This window comes from Tachyglossus aculeatus, chromosome 22, assembly GCF_015852505.1.
Source record: "Tachyglossus aculeatus isolate mTacAcu1 chromosome 22, mTacAcu1.pri, whole genome shotgun sequence".
NCBI lineage: Eukaryota > Metazoa > Chordata > Mammalia > Monotremata > Tachyglossidae > Tachyglossus > Tachyglossus aculeatus.
The window spans coordinates 49,318,147-49,339,981 of NC_052087.1; the positions used below are offsets into that span (position 1 = coordinate 49,318,147).

General features: G+C 47.4%; 1 protein-coding gene across 3 annotated transcripts in view; it reads left to right on the forward strand.

The window, feature by feature from the left end:
• SPTBN2 (spectrin beta, non-erythrocytic 2) overlaps window positions 1–21,835 on the forward strand; it is a 174,730-nt gene that overhangs the window by 72,970 nt on the left and 79,925 nt on the right. For all 3 annotated transcript variants that reach the window (XM_038764161.1, XM_038764160.1, XM_038764162.1), the window contains 8 exons: window positions 2,602–2,775; window positions 3,324–3,415; window positions 5,826–5,906; window positions 10,272–10,387; window positions 12,173–12,285; window positions 15,768–15,955; window positions 18,734–18,851; window positions 21,176–21,334. In XM_038764161.1, the coding sequence (XP_038620089.1) occupies window positions 2,602–2,775; window positions 3,324–3,415; window positions 5,826–5,906; window positions 10,272–10,387; window positions 12,173–12,285; window positions 15,768–15,955; window positions 18,734–18,851; window positions 21,176–21,334 (1,041 nt within the window). The remainder of the gene's footprint in view (window positions 1–2,601; window positions 2,776–3,323; window positions 3,416–5,825; window positions 5,907–10,271; window positions 10,388–12,172; window positions 12,286–15,767; window positions 15,956–18,733; window positions 18,852–21,175; window positions 21,335–21,835) is intronic.

The window sequence follows — 21,835 nt, forward strand, 5'->3', positions numbered from 1 at the left end:
TATTACAGATTAAAGTGGCAGCTTCTCCAGGTGGAGCTGGAAACAGTGGCCCCATTGAGAGCTCGGATTCCCATTCCTAGCCTGCTAATCCCCTTGGGAATCTTAATCAGCCCCAATTTGGGCCCCCTGAAACCTGGCTCAGCCCCGTGACAGCTCCCTGGGGGGGACTCATTCTTTCATTCATTCATTCAATCGCATTTATTGAGCGCTTACTGTGTGCAGAGCACTGGACTAAGCGCTTGGGAAGTCCAAGTTGACAGCATCTAGAGACGGTCCCTACCCAACAGCGGGCTCACAGTCTAGAAGGGGGAGACAGACAACAAAACAAAACATTCACGAAATAAAATACATAGAATAAATATGAACAAATAAAAAAAATAGAGTAATAAATACATACAAACATACATACATATATACAAGTTCATTCATTCATTCAATCATATTTATTGAGCACTTACTGTGTGTAGAGCACTGGACTAAGCGCCTGGGAAGTCCAAGTTGGCAACATCTAGAGACCGTCCCTACCCAACAGCAGGCTCACAGTCTAGAAGGGGGAGACAGGCAACAAAACAAAACATACTAACAAAATAAAATAAATAGAATGAATATGTACAAATAAAATAAATAAATAAATAGAGTAGTAAATCCATACAAACATATATACATATATACAGGTGCTGTGGGGAGGGGAAGGAGGTAAGGCGGGGGAGATGAGGAAGGGGAGAGGAAGGGGGAGGCATTCAATTTTATCTATTGAGCACTTACTGTGTGCAGAGCACTGTACTAAGTGCTTGGGAAGTCCAAGTTGGCAACATCTAAAGACGGTCCCTACCCAACAGCAGGCTCACAGTCTAGAAGGGGGAGACAGACAACAAAACAAAACAAAACATATTCACAAAATAAAGTAGACTAAATATGTACAAATAAAATTAATAAATAAATAGAGTAATAAATCCGTACAAACATACATACATGTATACAGGTTCATTCATTCATTCATTCATTCAATCGTATTTATTGAGCGCTTACTGTGTACAGAGCACTGGACTAAGCGCTTGGGAAGTCCAAGTTGGCAACATCTAGAGACGGTCCCTACCCAACAACGGGCTCACAGTCTAGAAGGGGGAGACAGACAACAAAACAAAACATGTTAACAAAATAAAATAAATAGACTAAATATGTACAAATAAAATTAATAAATAAATAGAGTAATAAATCCATACAAACATATATACATATATACAGGTGCTGTGGGGAGGAGAAGGAGGTAAGACGGGGGGGATGAGGAAGGGGAGAGGAAGGAGGAGGCATTCAGTTTTATCTATTGAGCGCTTACTGTGTGCAGAGCACTGTACTAAGTGCTTGGGAAGTCCAAGTTGACAACATCTAGAGACGGTCCCTACCCAACTGCGGGCTCGCAGTCTAGAAGGGGGAGACAGACAACAAAACAAAACATATAACACAAAATAAAATAAATAGACTAAATATGCACAAATAAAATTAATAAATAAATAGAGTAATAAATCCATACAAACATACATACATGTATACAGGTTCATTCATTCATTCAATCAATCGTATTTATTGAGCGCTTACTGTGTGCAGACCACTGGACTAAGCGCTTGGGAAGTCCAAGTTGGCAACATCTAGAGACGGTCCCTACCCAACTGCGGGCTCACAGTCTAGAAGGGGGAGACGGAACCAAACAAAACATATTAACAAAATAAAATAAATAGAATAAATATGTACCAATAAAATTAATAAATAAATAGAGTAGTAAATCCATACAAACATACATGCATATATACAGGTTCATTCATTCAATCATATTTATTGAGCGCTTACTGTGTGCAGAGCACTGGACTAAGCGCTTGGGAAGTCCAAGTTGGCAACATCTAGAGACGGTCCCTACCCAACAGTGGGCTCACAGTCTAGAAGGGAGAGACAGACAACAAAACAAAACATATTAACAGAAGAAAATAAATAGAATAAATATGTACCAATAAAATTAATAAATAAATAGAGTAGTAAATCCATACAAACATATATACATATATACAGGTGCTGTGGGGAGGGGAAGGAGGTAAGGCGGGGGGGGGGGATGGGGAGGGGGAGAAGGGGGAGAGGACTCGGGGTCCCCAGTTGTCCGGTACTCCCTGAGGTAGGGGCGACTGGGCGATGGGTCGGGGGGCCGGTGAGGTCAGCCTCTTCCCCTTCCTCAGGGGCCTTCGATCAGCCCGGTCTCTGTCCTCTATCTCCCCCTCGTCCCCCTCTCCATCCCCCCCATCTTACCTCCTTCCCTTCCCCACAGCACCTGTATATATGTATATATGTTTGTACATATTTATTACTCTATTTATTTATTTATTTTACTTGTACATATCTATTCTATTTTATTTTGTTAGTATGTTTGGTTTGGTTCTCTGTCTCCCCCATTTAGACCGTGAGCCCACTGTCGGGTAGGGACTGTCTCTATGTGTTGCCAACTTGTACTTCCCAAGCGCTTAGTGCAGTGCTCTGCACACAGTAAGCGCTCAATAAATACGATTGATTGATTGATTGATTGATTGTCCTCTGGCCATTATCGCCCTCTCGTCACAGCCCAAGCCCACGAAAGGCCGCATGCGGATCCATTGCCTGGAGAACGTGGACAAGGCCCTGCAGTTCCTGAAAGAGCAGAAAGTGCATTTGGAAAACATGGGCTCCCATGACATCGTGGATGGGAACCACCGCCTTACCCTCGGGCTGGTCTGGACCATCATCCTTCGCTTCCAGGTACCTCCAACCTTCCCAGACTCCTTCGCTTTCATATATATTTGTACGTATTTATTACTCTATTTATTGATTGATTTTCTTTGTCCATATTTATTCTACATATTTATTCTTCTAGACTGTGAGCCCACTGTCGGGTAGGGACCGTCTCTGTATGTTGCCAACTTGTACATCCCAAGCGCTTAGTACGGTGCTCTGCACACAGTAAGCGCTCAATGAATACGACTGAATGAATGAATGAAGGAAGGATCATTCATGTGGAGGATCCTTCGGACTCACAGGCCGGGATCCGTCCACTAAGCCACGCTGCTTCTCAGCCACGCTGATATTGTTCGTCAGCCCACTTCATTCATTCAATAATATTTACTGAGCGCTTACTGTGTGCAGAGCACTGTACTAAGCGCTTGGAAAGTACAATTCGGCAATAAATAGAGACAATCCCTACGCAACAACAGGCTCACACTTGGGCTGGAAGTAAGGACCAGGAATCTCCAGTGGCTGCCTGTCACCATTTCCAGGTGCCCAGGTGATTGACTCTGCTTCTGTTTCAGATCCAAGATATCAGTGTGGAGACAGAAGATAACAAGGAGAAGAAATCGGCCAAGGATGCATTGCTGCTGTGGTGCCAGATGAAGACAGCTGGGTAATAATAATAATAATAATAATAATAATAATAATAATAATAATGGTATTTGTTAAGTGCTTACTATGTGCAAAGCACTGTTCTAAGTCTAAGTGCTGGGGGGATACAAGGTAATCAGGTTGTCCCACATGGGGCTCCCAGTCTTAATCCCCATTTTACATATGAGGGAACTGAGGCACAGAGAAGTGAAGTGACTTGCCCAAAGTCACACAGCTGACAAATGGTGGAGCCAGGATTTGAACCCATGACCTCTGACTCCAAAGCCCAGGCTCTTTCCACTGAGCCACACTGCTTCTCTGCAGCATGGCTGCAGAGAAGGTTAGGGTAGGAGCTACCGTTGAGCAGGGAATAGGAAGACTGGATGGGGGGCAGTCCCAGGGGAGAGGATCCGTGACTTGCCCAAGGTCACACAGCAGAACCCCGGCTCCGCCACATGTCTGCTGTGTGACCTCAGGCAAGTCATGTCACTTCTCCGGGCCTCAGTTATGTCATCTGTAAAATGGGGAGTAAGACTATGAGCCTCATGTGGGACAGGGACTGTGTCCAACATGATTAACTTGTATCAACCCCAGTGCTTGGCACATAGTAAGTGCTTAACAAGAGCCATAATTACTATTATTATTATTATGCACTCTGATTTGCACTTCCCAAGCACTTAGTACAGTGCTCTGCACACAGTAAGCGCTCAATAAATATGATTGAATGAAATCTATCAATCGTATTTATGGAGCGCTTACTTTGTGCAGAGCACAGGACTAAGCACTTGGAAAGTTCACTATGGCAATAAAGAGAATTAATTCCTGCCCACAATGAGCTCACAGTCTTCCTGGCTTGCCATCTTAAGTGCATTTATTCATTCATTCATTCAATCGTATTTATTGCGAGCTTACTGTGTGCAGAGCACTGTACTAAGCGCTTGGGAAGTACAAGTCGAATGACTGTGAGCCCGTTGTTGGGTAGGGACCGTCTCTCTATGTTGCCAATTTGTACTTCCCAAGCGCTTAGTACAGTGCTCTGCACACAGTAAGCTCGCAATAAATACGATTGAATGAATGAATGAATGAATGCACATAAGATAATAATAATAATGGCATTTATTAAGCACTTACTATGTGTAAACCACTGTTATAAGCACTGGGGAGGTTACAAGGTGATCAGGTTGTCCCACGAGGGGCTCACAGTCTTTCTCCCCATTTGACGGATGAGGGAACTGAAGCCCAGAGAAGTTAAGTGACTTGCCCAGAGTCACACAGCTGACAATCGTCAGAGCCGGGATTTGAACCCATAACTTCTGACTCCAAAGCCTGGGCTCCTTCCACTGAGCCACGCTGCTTATCTAGTCAGGAAGACTGTGAGCTCGTTGTGGGCAGGAATCATCTCTCTTAATTGCCATATTGTACTTTCCAAGTGCTTAGTCCAGTGCTCTGCACAAAGTAAGCGCTCCATAAATGCGATTGATTGAATGAATGAATGAAGAAATCCATGTGGGGAGAAGGCATAATAATAATAATAATGATGATGATGGCATTTATTAAGCGCTTACTATGTGCAAAGCACTGTTCTAAGCGCTGGGGAGGTTACAGGGTGATCAGGTTGTCCCACGGGGGGCTTACAGTCTTCATCCCCGTTTTCCAGATGAGGTAACTGAGGCCCAGAGAAGTCAAGTGACTTGCCCAAAGTCACCCAGCTGACAATTGGCAGAGCCGGGATTTGAACCCATGAACTCTGACTCCAAAGCCTGGGCTCTTTCCACTGAGCTGTGCTGCTTCTCTAGCCAGAAAGACTTTGAGCTCATTGTGGGCTGGAATTGTCTCTCTTTATTGCCATATTGTACTTTCCAAGTGCTTAGTCCAGTGCTCTGCACAAAGTAAGTGCTCCATAAATACTATTGATTGAATGAATGAATGAAGAAATCCTTGTGGGGAGAAGACATAATAATAATAATAATAATAATAATGGCATTTATTAAGCGCTTACTATGTGCAAAGCACTTTTCTAAGCGCTGGGGAGATTACAAGGTGATCAGGTTGTCCCACGGGGTGCTCACAGTCTCAATCCCCATTTTACAGATGAGGTAACTGAGGCCCAGAGAAGTCAAGTGACTTGCCCAAAGTCACCCAGCTGACAATTGGCGGAGCCGGGTTTCGAACCCATGAACTCTGACTGCAAAGCCCGGGCTCTTTCCACTGAGCCGCACTGCTTCTCTAACCAGGAAGACTTTGAGCTCATTGTGGGCTGGAATTGTCTCTCTTTATTACCATATTGTACTTTCCAAGTGCTTAGTCCAGGGCTGTGCACAAAGTAAGCGCTCCATAAATACGATTGATTGAATGAATGAATGAATGAATGAAGAAATTCTTGTGGGGAGAAGGCATCCTTCGCTTTATTGACCTGATTTTCTGCCCCGCAGGTATCCCAACGTCAACGTGCACAATTTCACCACCAGCTGGAGAGATGGGCTGGCCTTCAACGCTATCGTCCACAAGCACCGGTAAGAGAGTTGGGGTGAAGAGCGGACGGAACCGTCGAGGTGACGAGGAGGCCAGGCGGTTGATGAGGGGGGCCGGGATCCGGGGACGTAGATCATCATCATCATCATCAATCGTATTTATTGAGCGCTTACTATGTGCAGAGCACTGGACTAAGCGCTTGGGAAGTACAAATTGGCAACATATAGAGACAGTCCCTACCCAACAGTGGGCTCACAGTCTAAAAGGGGGAGACAGAGAACAAAACCAAACATGCTAACAAAATAAAATAAATAGAATAGATATGTACAAGTAGAATAAATAAATAGAGTAATAAATATGTACAAACATATATACATATATACAGGTGCTGTTGGGAAGGGAAGGAGGTAAGATGGGGGGATGGAGAGGGGGACGAGGGGGAGAGGAAGGAAGGGGCTGAGTGTGGGAAGGCCTCCTGGAGGAGGTGAGCTCTCAGCAGGGCCTTGAAGGGAGGAAGAGAGTGAGCTTGGCGGATGGGCAGAGGGATTGGGGGCATTCCAGGCCTGGGGGAGGACGTGGGCCGGGGGTCGATGGTAGGACGGGTGAGAACGAGGCCCAACGGTGAGGAGGTTAGCGGCGGAGGAGCGGAGGGTGCGGGCTGGGCTGGAGAAGGACAGAAGGGAGGTGAGGGAGGAGGGGGCCAGGGGATGGACAGCCTTGAAGCCCAGGGTGAGGAGTTTCTGCCTGATGCGCAGATTGATTGGTAGCCACTGGAGATTTTTGAGGAGGGGAGTAATATGCCCAGAGCGTTTCTGGACAAAGATAATCTGGGCAGCAGCATGAAGTATGGATTGAAGTGGGGAGAGACATGAGGATGGGAGATCAGAGGGAAGGCTGATGCAGTAGTCCAGATGGGATAGGATGAGAGCTTGAATGAGCAGGGTAGCAGTATGGATGGAGAGGAAAGGGCAGATCTTGGCAATGTTGCGGAGCTGAGACCGGAGATCAATCAATCAATCAATCAATCGTATTTATTGAGCGCTTACTGTGTGCAGAGCACTGCGGAGAGGAAAGGATTGTCGGGAGGGGTGGTAAGGATTGAAGACTCGAAAGTCAGGGTTTGGGAAAGCAGCGTTTCAGAAAGGGCTTGGATTGCCGGGCGGGCGAGGAGTTGGCAACGCGCCCCCAAAATGCCGACCTAGCTGAGAGAGATGATCTCTCCAGCCCTGTGTTCTGTCTCTGGTAATGGTACTAGAGGATGTGTGGAGGAATAATGCCCAAGTCACTCTCGCCGGCATCCCAATATGTTGCCAACTTGTACTTCCCAAGCGCTTAGTCCAGTGCTCTGCACACGGTAAGCGCTCAATAAATACGATGGATTGATTAATGGGCATTCATTAGGGATGCGTCAATCGAGGGCATTTACTGAGTGCTTACCATGTGCAGAGCACTGTACTGAGCTGTGAGCCTCTTGTGGGACAGCTGTGTGGCTCAGTGGAAATAATAATAATAATAATAATAATAATGGCATTTGTTAAGCGCTTACTATGTGCAAAGCACTGTTCTAAGTGCTGGGGAGGTTACAAGGTGATCAGGTTGTCCCCCGTGGGCTCACACTTCATCCCCATTTTACAGATGAAGGAATTGAGGCCCAGAGAAGTGAAGTGACTTGCCCAAAGTCACCCAGCTGACAATTGGCGGAGCCGGGATTAGAACCCATGACCTCTGACTCCCAAGCCCGGGCTCTTTCCCGTCTCTGCCACTTGTCAGCTGTGTGACTTTGGGCAAGTCACTTCACTTCTCTAGGCCTCAGTTCCCTCATCTGGAAAATGGGGATGAAGACTGTGAGCCCATCGAGGGACAACCTGATCACCTTGTAACCTCCCCAGCGCTTATAACAGTGCTTTGCACATAGTAAATGCTGAATAAATGCTATCATCATTATTATTATTATTATTATTGTCAGCTGTGTGACTTTGGGCAAGTCACTTAACTTCTCTGTGCCTCGGTTACCTCCTCTGTAAAATGGGGATTATTATTAATAATAATAATAATAATAATAATAAAACAATGGCATTTATTAAGCACTTACTATGTGCAAAGCACTGTTCTAAGCGTTGGAGAGGTTACAAGGTGATCAGGTTGTCCCACGGGGGGCTCACAGTCTTAATCCCCATTTTCCAGATGAGGGAACTGAGGCCCAGAGAAGTGAAGTGACTTGCCCAAAGACACCCAGCTGACGATTGGTGGAGCCGGGAATTGAACCCATGACTTCTGACTCCCAAGCCCGGGCTCTTTCCATTGAGCCACGCTGTTTCTCTTGTGGGACAGCTATGTCCTTGTGGGACAGCTATGTCAGCTGTGTGACTTTGGGCAAGTCACTTCACTTCTCTGGGCCTCAGTTCCCTCATCTGGAAAATGGAGATGAAGACTGTGAGCCCCCCGTGGGACAACCTGGTCACCTTGTATCCTCCCCAGTGCTTAGAACAGTGCTTGGCACATAGTAAGCGCTTAACAAATGCCATCATTATTAGCATTATTATCCAACCTGATTTTCTTGTAGCTACCTCAGTGCTTAGAACTATGTTTGACACACAGTAAGTGCTTAACAAATACCATGATTATTATGGCCACCAAGAGCTTATGCAACACAGCATTCCAACAACCTTAATATTCTCCCACCCCAAATAACCCGTCGAAGACCTCTCATCCTTTAAACCCTCTTGGGTCTTCTAACAGCCCTACCTTTTCCCTCTAAGGACTCATCCCAGACCTCTCAGCCCATCGCCTGGCCTAAATCCTTACCGGACCTATTGATATTTTCCGCCCCACTTCTCGTATAAAGAACGCATACGCAAACGCGTATTTCCATTTGTTCGCCCAGTTTGTTTGGGGGAAGGGTGATCTATCTGGGAAGGCTGGGTTGTGGCTTGAGATTTAGGGGCAGAGATCAGGGATCGGATCCTCCCTTGTATCTTTGTATCCTCCCCAGTGCTTAGAACAGTGCTTGGCACATAGTAAGTGCTTAACAAATGCCATCATTATTATCCAACCTGATTTTCTTGTAGCTACCTCAGCGCTTAGAACTATGCTTGACACATAGTAAGCGCTTAACAAATGCCATCATTATTATCCAACCTGATTTTCTTGTAGCTACCTCAGCGCTTAGAACTATGCTTGACACATAGTAAGTGCTTAACAAATGCCATCTCGTTATTATCCAACCTGATTTTCTTGTAGCTACCTCAGCACTTAGAACTATGCTTGACACATAGTAAGCGCTTAACAAATACCATGATTATTATGGCCACCAAGCACTTATGCAACACAGCGTTCCAACAACCATCATATTCTCCCACCCCAAATAACCCGTCGAAGACCTCTCATCCTTTAAACCCTCTTGGGTCTTCTAACAACCCTAACTTTTCCCTCTAAGGACTCATCCCAGACCTCTCAGCCCATCACCTGGCCTAAATCCTTACCGGACCTATTGATATTTTCCACCCCACTTCTCGTATAAAGAGCGCATACGCAAACACGATTTCCATTTGTTCGCCCTGTTTGTCTCAGGGAAGGGTGATCTATCTGGGAAGGCCAGGTTAGGGCTTGAGATTTAGGGGCAGGGATCAGGGATCGGATCCTCCCTTGTATCCTTGTATCCTCCCCAGCGCTTAGAACAGTGCTTGGCACATAGTAAGCGCTTAACAAATGCCATCATTATTATCCACCCTGATTTTCATGTAGCTACCTCAGCGCTTAGAACTATGCTTGACACATAGTAAGTGCTTAACAAATGCCATCTCATTATTATCCACCCTGATTTTCGTGTAGCTACCTCAGCGCTTAGAACTATGCTTGACACATAGTAAGTGCTTAACAAATACCATGATTATTATGGCCACCAAATGCTTACTATGCACCAAGTGCATAGTAAGTGCTTAACAAATGCCATCATTATTATCCAACCTGATTTTCTTGTAGCTACCTCAGCGCTTAGAACTATGCTTGACACGTAGTAAGTGCTTAACAAATACCATGATTATTATGGCCACCAAGCGCTTATGCAACACAACGTTCCAACAACCTTAATATTCTCCTACCCCAAATAACCCCTCTCATCCTTTAAACCCTCTTGGGTCTTCTAACAACCCTAACTTTTCCCTCTAAGGACTCATCCCAGACCTCTCAGCCCATCGCCTGGCCTAAATCCTTACCGGACCGATTGATATTTTCCGCCCCACTTCTCGTATAAAGAGCGCATATGCAAACACGTATTTCCATTTGTTTGCCTTGTTTTGGGGAAGGGTGATCTATCTGGGAAGGCCGGGTTGGGGCTTGAGATTTAGGGGTCGGGAATCGTGTCTTCCAGCCCCCTAACCCGCTCTCGGCCCTTCTCTTTCTCCCAGACCGGACCTGTTGGAGTTCGAGTCCTTGAAGAAGTGTAACGCCCACTACAATCTACAAAATGCCTTCAATCTGGCGGAGAAGGAGCTGGGCCTCACCAAACTGCTGGATCCCGAAGGTGCGCTGGGCAGAGGGATTTCCAGACTGTGAGCCCACTGTTGGGTAGGGACTGCCTCTATATGTTGCCAGCTTGTACTTCCCAGGCGCTTAGTACAGTGCTCTGCACACAGGAAGCGCTCAATAAATACGATTGATTGACAAAGAGCGTCTAGCGAAGGGCGTATAGAGGGATAAAGAGAGTCTCGCGAAGAGAAGCAGCGTGGCTCAGTGGAAAGCGCCCGGGCTTTGGAGTCAGAGATCATGGGTTCAAACCCCGGCTCCGCCAATTGTCAGCTGGGTGACTTTGAACAAGTCACTTCAATCAATCAATCAATCAATCGTATTTATTGAGCGCTTACTGTGTGCAGAGCACTGTACTAAGCGCTTGGGAAGTCCAAGTTGGCAACGTATAGAGACGGTCCCTACCCAACAGTGGGCTCACAGTCTAGAAGAGAAGTGAAGTGACTTGTCCAAAGTCACACAGCTGACAATTGGTCGAGTTGGGATTTGAACCTATGACCTCGGACTCCAAAGCCCGGGCTCTTTCTACTGAGCCATGCACTGGGGACTTCACTTCTCTGGGCCTCAGTTCCCTCATCTGTAAAATGGGGATGAAGACTGTGAGCCCCACGTGGGACAATCTGATCACCTTGTATCTTCCCCAGCGCTTAGAACAGTGCTTTGCACATAGTAAGAGCTTAACGAATGCCATCATTATTTCCATGGGGATTAAATCCTACTTCATCCTACTTGGACTGTGAGCCCCATGAGGGACAGGGACCTACCCCAGCACTTACTACAGTGCCTGGAACATTTTAAGCACTGAACATAGACCATTCAAAAAATATTGCAATAAGTTCATTCATTTGTACATATTGAACGCTTACTGTGTGCAGAGCACTGTACTACACACTTGGGAGAGTCCAATACGGCAGTAAAGAGACACATTCCCTGCCCTCTGCGAATTTACAGCCTAGATCCTACAGCCGGAATAAATGCACTTGATCGATTGACTCTGGGCTTCAGTTTCCTCATCTGTAGTGTGGCTCAATGGAAAGAGCAAGGGCTTGGGAGTCAGAGGTCATGGGTTCAAATCCTGCCTCTGCCAATTGTCAGCTGGGAGACTTTGGGCAAGTCACTTTACTTCTCCGGACCTCAGTGACCTCATCTGTCAAACGGGGATGAAGCCTGTGAGCCCCACGTGGGACAATCTGATCCCCTGGTATCCTCCCCAGCGCTTAGAACAGTGCTGTGCACATAGTAAGCGCTTAACGAATGCCATCATTATTTCCATGGGGATTAAATCCTACTTCATCCTACTTGGACTGTGAGCCCCATGAGGGACAGGGACCTACCCCAGCACTTACTACAGTGCCTGGAACATTTTAAGCACTGAACATAGACCATTCAAAAAATATTGCAATAAGTTCATTCATTTGTACATATTGAACGCTTACTGTGTGCAGAGCACTGTACTACACACTTGGGAGAGTCCAATACGGCAATAAAGGGACACATTCCCTGCCCGCCGCTAGCTTACAGCCTAGATCCTACAGCTGGAATAAATGCACTAGATCGATTGACTCTGGCTCAATAGAAAGAGCAAGGGCTTGGGAGTCAGAGGCCATGGGTTCAAATCCCTGCTCTGCCAATTGTCAGCTGGGTGACTTTGGGCAGGTCGCTTCACTTCTCCGGGCCTCAGTGACCTCATCTGTCAAATGGGGACGAGGCCTGAGCCTAGATCCTGCAGCCGAAATGGACGCACTCGATCGATTGACTCACACGAGGGGGTTTTCCTTCTCAGACGTGAATGTGGACCAACCGGATGAGAAGTCTATCATCACCTACGTGGCCACCTACTATCACTACTTCTCCAAGATGAAGGCTCTGGCCGTGGAGGGCAAACGCATCGGCAAGGTACTCAGCCCTTGGACGATCTTGGGGGGGACGTCGGTGCTCAGGGGCTGGGGGTGGAGGGGTCTGCGAGGGTGGAAGGCCTTCCCACACTCAGCCCCTTCCTTCCTCTCCCCCTCGTCTCCCTCTCCATCCCCCCCATCTTACCTCCTTTCCTTCCCCACAGCACCTGTATATATATATATTTGTACATATTTATTACTCTATTTATTTATTTATTTTACTTGTACATATCTATCCTATTTATTTTATTCTGTTAGTATGTTTGGTTTTGTTCTCTGTCTCCCCCTTTTAGACTGTGAGCCCGCTGTTGGGTAGGGACCGTCTCTAGATGTTGCCAATTTGGACTTCCCAAGCGCTTAGTCCAGTGCTCTGCACATAGTAAGCGCTCAATAAAGACGATTGATTGATTGGAAGAAGCGTGGCTCACTGGAAAGAGCCCGGGCTTTGGAGTGAGAGGTCATGGGTTCAGATCCCGGGTCCACCGCTTGTCAGCTGTGTGATGTTGGGCAAGTCATTTCACTTCTCTGGGCCTCAGTTCCCTCATCTGTAAAATGGGGATTTGGACTGTGAGCCCCACGTGGGACAACCTGATCACCTTGTATCCCTCCAGCGCTTAGAACAGTGCTTTGCACATAGTAAGCACTTAACAAATACCATCATTATTATTATTATTCTCTGGGCCTCATCTGTCAAATGGGGATGAAGACTGTGAGCCCCTTGTAACCTCCCCAGTGCTTTGCACGTAGTAAGTGCTTTATAAATGCCATTATTATTATTATTTTCCCCCTTCTAGACTGTGAGCTCACTGTTGGGTAGGGACTGCCTCTATATGTTGCCAACTTGTACTTCCTACGCGCTTAGTCCAGTGCTCTGCACACAGTAAGCGCTCAATAAATACGATTGATTGATTGATTGATTGATTGACTGTCTCTATATGTTGCCAACTTGTACTTCCCAATCGCTTAGCCCAGTGCTCTGCACACAGTAAGTGCTCAATAAATACGATTGATTGATTGATTGATTGATTGACTGTCTCTATATGTTGCCAACTTGTACTTCCCACGCGCTTAGTCCAGTGCTCTGCACACAGTAAGCGCTCAATAAATGCGATTGATTGATTGATTGATTGATTGACTGTCTCTATATGTTGCCAACCTGTACTTCCCACGTGCTTAGTCCAGTGCTCTGCACACAGTAAGCGCTCAATAAATATGATTGCTTGATTGATTGATTGATTGACTGTCTCTATATGTTGCCAACTTGTACTTCCCACACGCTTAGTCCAGTGCTCTGCACACAGTAAGCGCTCAATAAATACGATTGATTGATTGATTGATTGATTGACTGTCCCTATATGTTGCCAACTTGTACTTCCCACGCGCTTAGTCCAGTGCTCTGCACACAGTAAGCACTCAATAAATACGATTGATTGATTGATTGATTGATTGACTGTCCCTATTTGTTGCCAACTTGTACTTCCCACGTGCTTAGTCCAGTGCTCTGCACACAGTAAGCGCTCAATAAATATGATTGCTTGATTGATTGATTGATTGACTGTCTCTATATGTTGCCAACTTGTACTTCCCACACGCTTAGTCCAGTGCTCTGCACACAGTAAGCGCTCAATAAATACGATTGATTGATTGATTGATTGATTGACTGTCCCTATATGTTGCCAACTTGTACTTCCCACGTGCTTAGTCAAGTGCTCTGCACACAGTAAGCACTCAATAAATACGATTGATTGATTGATTGATTGATTGACTGTCCCTATTTGTTGCCAACTTGTACTTCCCACGTGCTTAGTCCAGTGCTCTGCACACAGTAAGCGCTCAATAAATGTGATTGATTGATTGATTGATTGACTGTCTCTATATGTTGCCAACTTGTACTTCCCACATGCTTAGTCCAGTGCTCTGCACACAGTAAGCGCTCACTAAATACGATTGATTGATTGACTGTCTCTATATGTTGCCAACTTGTACTTCCCAAGAGCTTAGTCCAGTGCTCTGCACACAGTAAGCGCTCAATAAATACGATTGATTGATTGATTGATTGATTGATTGACTGTCCCTATATGTTGCCAACTTGTACTTCCCACGCGCTTAGCCTAGTGCTCTGCACACAGTAAGCGCTCAATAAATACGATTGATTGATTGATTGATTGATTGACTGTCTCTATATGTTGCCAACTTGTACTTCCCACGTGCTTAGTCCAGTGCTCTGCACACAGTAAGCACTCCATAAATACGATTGATTGATTGATTGATTGATTGACTGTCTCTATATGTTGCCAACTTGTACTTCCCACGCGCTTAGTCCAGTGCTCTGCACACAGTAAGCGCTCCATAAATACGATTGATTGATTGATTGATTGATTGACTGTCTCTATATGTTGCCAACTTGTACTTCCCAATCGCTTAGTCCAGTGCTCTGCACACAGTAAGCGCTCCATAAATGCGATTGATTGATTGATTGATTGACTGTCCCTATATGTTGCCAACTTGTACTTCCCACGCGCTCAGCCCAGTGCTCTGCACACAGTAAGCGCTCCATAAATACGATTGATTGATTGATTGATTGACTGTCTCTATATGTTGCCAACTTGTACTTCCCAATCGCTTAGTCCAGTGCTCTGCACACAGTAAGCGCTCAATAAATACGATTGATTGATTGATTGATTGATTGACTGTCTCTATATGTTGCCAACTTGTACTTCCCACGCACTTAGCCCAGTGCTCTGCCCACAGTAAGCGCTCCATAAATACGATTGATTGATTGATTGATTGACTGTCTCTATATGTTGCCAACTTGTACTTCCCACGCGCTTAGCCCAGTGCTCTGCCCACAGTAAGCGCTCAATAAAAACGATTGATTGATTGACTGTCTCTATATGTTGCCAACTTGTACTTCCCACACGCTTAGCCCAGTGCTCTGCCCACAGTAAGTGCTCGATAAACACGATTGATTGATTGATTGACTGTCCCTATATGTTGCCAACTTGTACTTCCCACGTGCTTAGTCCAGTGCTCTGCACACAGTAAGCGCTCAATAAATACGATTGATTGATTGACTGTCTCTATATGTTGCCAACTTGTACTTCCCACGCGCTTAGCCCAGTGCTCTGCACACAGTAAGTGCTCAATAAATACGATTGATTGATTGACTGTATATGTTGCCAACTTGTACTTCCCACGCACTTAGCCCAGTGCTCTGCCCACAGTAAGCGCTCAATAAATACGATTGATTGATTGATTGATTGATTGACTGTCCCTATATGTTGCCAACTTGTACTTCCCACGCGCTCAGCCCAGTGCTCTGCCCACAGTAAGCGCTCCATAAATGCGATTGATTGATTGATTGGTTGACTGTCCCTATATGTTGCCAACTCGTACTTCCCACGCGCTCAGCCCAGTGCTCTGCCCACAGTAAGCGCTCAATAAATACGATCGATCGACTGATTGACCGTCTTGCCCTCTCAGGTGCTGGACTACGCGTTGGAAGCAGAACGGCTGGTGGAGAAATACGAGTCCCTGGCCTCGGAGCTGCTGCAGTGGATCGAACAGACCATATTGACCCTCAACGACCGGCAGCTCGCCAACTCGCTGGGCGGGGTGCAGAATCAGCTACAGTCCTTCAACTCCTACCGCACCGTGGAGAAGCCCCCAAAGTGAGACCCCCCGCTCCCCCTTCCCGCCCCCACTTCAGCTCCCAGGGGCCGGAGGGCCTCCTCCGGGCCGGCGACGCGGAGCCCGGCGCGGTTCCCTCATCTGTAAAATGGGCATTAAGACCGTGAACCCCCCCATGGGACAACCTGATCACCTTGTATCCCCCCCAGCTCTTAAAACAGTGCTTTGCACATAGCAAGCGCTTAACAAACGCCATCATTATTATTATTTGGAGTCAGTGGTCGTGGGTTCATATCCCGGCTCCGCCAGTTGACAGCTGGGTGACTTTGGGCAAGTCACTTCACATCTCTGGGCCTCAGTTACCTCATCCGTAAAATGGGGATTGACTGTGAGCCCCCCGTGGGACAACCTGATCACCTTGTATCCTCCCCAGCGCTTTAAACAGTGCTTTGCACATAGTAAGCGCTTAACAAACACCATCATTATTATTATTTGGAGTCAGTGGTCATGGGCTCAAATCCCGGCTCCGCCAGTTGTCAGCTGGGTGACTTTGGGCAAGTCACTTCACATCTCTGGGCCTCAGTTACCTCATCCGTAAAATGGGGATTGACTGTGAGCCCCCCGTGGGACAACCTGATCACCTTGTATCCCCCCCCAGCGCTTAAAACAGTGCTTTGCACATAGTAAACGCTTAACAAATGCCATCATTATTATTATTATTATTTGGAGTCAGTGGCCATGGGTTCAAATCCCTGCTCCGCCAGTTGTCAGCTGGGTGACTTTGGGCAAGTCACTTCACTTCTCTGGGCCTCAGTTATCTCATCCGTAAAATGGGGATTGACTGTGAGCCCCCCATGGGACAACCTGATCACCTTGTATCCCCCCCAGTGCTTAGAACAGTGCTTTGCACATAGCAAGCGCTTAACAAATGCCATCATTATTATTATTTGGAGTCAGTGGTCATGGGTTCAAATCCCTGCTCCGCCAGTTATCAGCTGGGTGACTTTGGGCAAGTCACTTCACTTCTCTGGGCCTCAGTTACCTCATCCGTAAAATGGGGATTGACTGTGAGCCCCCCGTGGGACAACCTGATCACCTTGTATCCTCCCCAGCACTTAAAACAGTGCTTTGCACCTAGTAAGCGCTTAACAAACGCCATCATTATTATTATTTGGAGTCAGTGGTCGTGGGCTCAAATCCCGGCTCCGCCAGTTGTCAGCTGGGTGACTTTGGGCAAGTCACTTCACATCTCTGGGCCTCAGTTACCTCATCCGTAAAATGGGGATTGACTGTGAGCCCCCCGTGGGACAACCTGATCACCTTGTATCCTCCCCAGCGCTTAAAACAGTGCTTTGCACCTAGTAAGCGCTTAACAAACGCCATCATTATTATTATTTGGAGTCAGTGGTCGTGGGCTCAAATCCCGGCTCCGCCAGTTGTCAGCTGGGTGACTTTGGGCAAGTCACTTCACATCTCTGGGCCTCAGTTACCTCATCCGTAAAATGGGGATTGACTGTGAGCCCCCCGTGGGACAACCTGATCACCTTGTATCCTCCCCAGCGCTTAAAACAGTGCTTTGCACATAGTAAGCACTTAACAAATGCCATCATTATTATTATTGTTATTTGGAGCCAGTGGCCATGGGTTCAAATCCCGGCTCCGCCAGTTGTCAGCTGGGTGACTTTGGGCAAGTCACTTCACTCCTCTGGTCCTCAGTTCCCTCATCTGTAAAACGGGGGCTAAGACTGTGAGCCCCCCGTGGGAGAACCTGATCACCTTGTATCCCCCCCAGCGCTTAAAACAGTGCTTTGCACCTAGTAAGCGCTTAACAAACTCCATCATTATTATTATTTGGAGTCAGTGGTCATGGGTTCAAATCCCTGCTCCGCCAGTTGTCAGCTGGGTGACTTTGGGCAAGTCACTTCACTTCTCTGGGCCTCAGTTACCTCATCTGTAAAATGGGGATTGACTGTGAGCCCCCCATGGGACAACCTGATCACCTTGTATCCCCCCCAGCGCTTAGAACAGTGCTTTGCACATAGCAAGCGCTTAACAAATGCCATCATTATTATTATTTGGAGTCAGTGGTCATGGGTTCAAATCCCTGCTCCGCCAGTTATCAGCTGGGTGACTTTGGGCAAGTCACTTCACTTCTCTGGGCCTCAGTTACCTCATCCGTAAAATGGAGATTGACTGTGAGCCCCCCGTGGGACAACCTGATCACCTTGTATCCTCCCCAGCGCTTAGAACAGTGCTTTGCACATAGTAAATGCTTAACAAATGCCATCATTATTATTATTATTGTTATTTGGAGTCAGTGGCCATGGGCTCAAATCCCGGCTCCGCCAGTTGTCAGCTGGGTGACTTTGGGCAAGTCACTTCACATCTCTGGGCCTCAGTTACCTCATCTGTAAAATGGGGATTGACTGTGAGCCCCCCGTGGGACAACCTGACCACCTTGTATCCCCCCCAGCGCTTAGAACAGTGCTTTGCACATAGTATGCGCTTAACAAATGCCATCATTATTATTACTTGGAGTCAGTGGTCATGGGTTCAAATCCCGGCTCCGCCAGTTGTCAGCTGGGTGACTTCGGGCAAGTCACTTCACTTCTCTGGGCCTCAGCTACCTCATCTGTAGAATGGGGATTAAGACTGTGAGCCCCCCGTGGGACAACCTGATCACCTTGTATCCCCCCCCAGCGCTTAGAACAGTGCTTGGCACATAGTAAGCGCTTAACAAATGCCAACGTTATTATTATTATTATTATTTAGGAGGGCTCGGGATTTCATTCCTGCTTTGTCCTGCTTTTCTCCGCCAGGTTCACGGAGAAAGGAAACTTGGAAGTACTGCTCTTCACCATCCAGAGCAAGCTGCGGGCCAACAACCAGAAAGTGTATGCCCCCCGGGAGGGCCGCCTCATCTCCGACATCAACAAGGTCCGTTTCTCTTTCATTCATTCAATCGTACTTATCATCATCAATCGTATTTATTGAGCGCTTACTATGTGCAGAGCACTGGACTAAGCGCTTGGGAAGTCCAAGTTGGCAACATAGAGAGACGGTCCCTCCCCAACAGCGGCCTCACAGTCTAGAAGGGGGAGACAGACAACAAAACGAAGCATATTAACAAAATAAAATCAATAGAATAAGTATGGACAAGTAAAATAAATAAATAAGTGGAGTAATAAATATGTACAGTCATTCAATCGTATTTATTGAGCGCTTACTGCGTGCAGAGCACTGGACTAAGCGCTTGGGAAGTCCAAGTTGGCAACATAGAGAGACGGTCCCTCCCCAACAGCGGGCTCGCAGTCTAGAAGGGGGAGACAGACGACAAAACAAGCCATATTAACAAAATAAAATCAATAGAATAAGTATGTACAAGTAAAATAAATAAATAAATGGAGTAATAAATATGTACAGTCATTCAATCTGAGGAGCAGCGTGGCTCGGTGGAAAAGAGCCCGGGCTTTCGAGTCTGAGGTCATGGGTTCAAATCCCGGCTCCGCCACTTGTCAGCTGTGTGACTTTGGGCAAGTCACTTCACTTCTTTGTGCCTCATTCCCTCATCTGTAAAATGGGGATAAAGACTGTGAGCCCCACATGGGACAACCTGATCACCCTTGTATTCCCCCCAGCGCTTAGAACAGTGCTTTGCACATAGTAAGCGCTTAATAAATGCCATTATTATTATTATTATTATTATTATTCAATCGTATTTCTTGAGCGCTTACTGTGTGCAGAGCACTGTAGTAGGCGCTTGGGAAGTACAAGTTGGTAACATCTAGAGACCGTCCCTATCCAACAGTGGGCTCGCAGTCTCTTCTTGAGAAGCAGCTTGGCGTAGTGGATGGGGCCCGGGCCTGGGAAACAGAAGGTCGTGGGTTCGAATGCCGGCTCTGCCGCTTCCAGTGTGGCTCAGTGGGAAGAGCCCGGGCTGGGGGGTCAGAGGTCATGGGTTCTAATCCCGGCTCCGCCACTTGTCTGCTGTGTGACTTTGGGCAAGTCACTTCACTTCTCTGGGCCTCAGTTTCCTCCTCTGTCAAATGGGGATGAAGACTGTGAGCCCCACGTGGGACAACCTGATCACCTTGTATCCCCCCAGTGCTTAGAACAGTGCTTTGCACATAGTAAGCGCTTAACAAATGCCATTATTATTATTATCTGCCTCGCCGACCGCCTGAAGCCGGCCCTGATCCTACTTCTCTCTTAGCTCCCCTCCTCTCAACTGCCTGTGCACAGCTAGCTCCTTCACGCTTCCATATCCCTCCATTTCCATTTCCAGCCCGGGCTTTGGAGTCAGAGGTCATGGGTTCAAATCCCACCTCCGCCACTTGTCAGCTGTGTGACTTTGGGCAAGTCACTTCACTTCTCTGGGCCTCAGTTCCCTCATCTGTCAAATGGGGATTAAGATTGTGAGCCCCGCATGGGACAACCTGATCACCTTGTAACCTCTCCAGCGCTTGGAACAGTACTTTGCACAGAGTAAGCGCTTAATAAATGCCATTATTATTATTGAGAGAAGCAGTGTGGCTCAGTGGAAAGAGCACAGGCTTTGGAGTCAGTGGTCGTGAGTTCAAGTCCCGGCTCTGCCAATTGTCAGCTGGGTGACTTCGGGCAAGTCACAACTTCTCTGGGCCTCAGTTACCTCATCCGTAAAATGAGGATTGACTGTGAGCCCTCCGTGGGACAACCTGATCACCTTGTATCCCCCCAGTGCTTAGAACAGTGCTTTGCACATAAATGCCATTATTATTATTATTATTTCACTCCCCGCTCTCATCTCCCTCTCCACGCGGCCCACCCTCCCTCCGTCGCCCCGTGCTGGGCTTCCTCAGACCACTGCCTGGCCATTTGGCCAGCAAGCACTCCTCTGGTGACTTCCATCAGAAAAGCAGCGTGGCTCAGTGGAAAGAGCCCGGGCTTTGGAGTCAGAGGTCATGGGTTCAAATCCCGGCTCTGCCAGTTGTCAGCTGGGTGGCTTTGGGCAAGTCACTTCACTTCTCTTTGCCTCAGTGACCTCATCTGTAAAATGGGGATGAAGACTGTGAGCCCCCTGAGGGACAACCTGATCGCCTTGTAACTTCCCAAGTGCTTAGAACAGTCACATAGTAAGCGCTTAATAAATGCCATCATTATTCCATCAGGTGACTGCCATCCATATTGGCCGCCCCTTCAGCTGAAGCCCCCCTCGACGCGCCCCATCCCTGCCGCCTCCTCGTCCCCCTGACTGACCCCCTCTCCCCCTCACCCATCCACAGGCCTGGGAGCGGCTGGAGAAGGCAGAGCACGAGCGGGAATTGGCTCTTCGCACGGAGCTGATCCGGCAGGAGAAGCTGGAGCAGCTGGCCGCCCGCTTCGACCGCAAGGCCGCCATGCGGGAGACGTGGCTCAGCGAAAACCAACGCCTCGTGGCCCAGGTTGGCAGCCCGTGGGATGGTGCCGGGAAAAGGGGGGCCCTGAGGGGCAGGACAGGGAAAAGGGGACTCCAAGCAAGAATAATCCATGGGGAGAAAAAGATGGATCAGGAGGCAAGAAAGTAAGGGAACAGGAAGAATGAAGTGGGGTGGATGAGCCCGCATGCAGACGGTGTGGGAAAAGGGGGCTCCGAGGATAATATAATCCGTGGGGAGAAAAAGATGGATCAGGAGGCATCATCATCATCATCATCATCAATCGTATTTATTGAGCACTTACTGTGTGCAGAGCACTGTACTAAGCGCTTGGTAAGTACAAGTTGACAACATATAGAGACAGTACCTACCCAACAGTGGGCTCACAGTCTAAAAGGGCATGAAAGTAAGGGAACAGGAAGAATGAAGTGGGGTGGATGAGCCCGCATGCAGACGGTGTGGGAAAAGGGGGCTCCAAGGATAATAGAATCCATGGGGAGAAAAAGATGGATCAGGAGGCATGAAAGT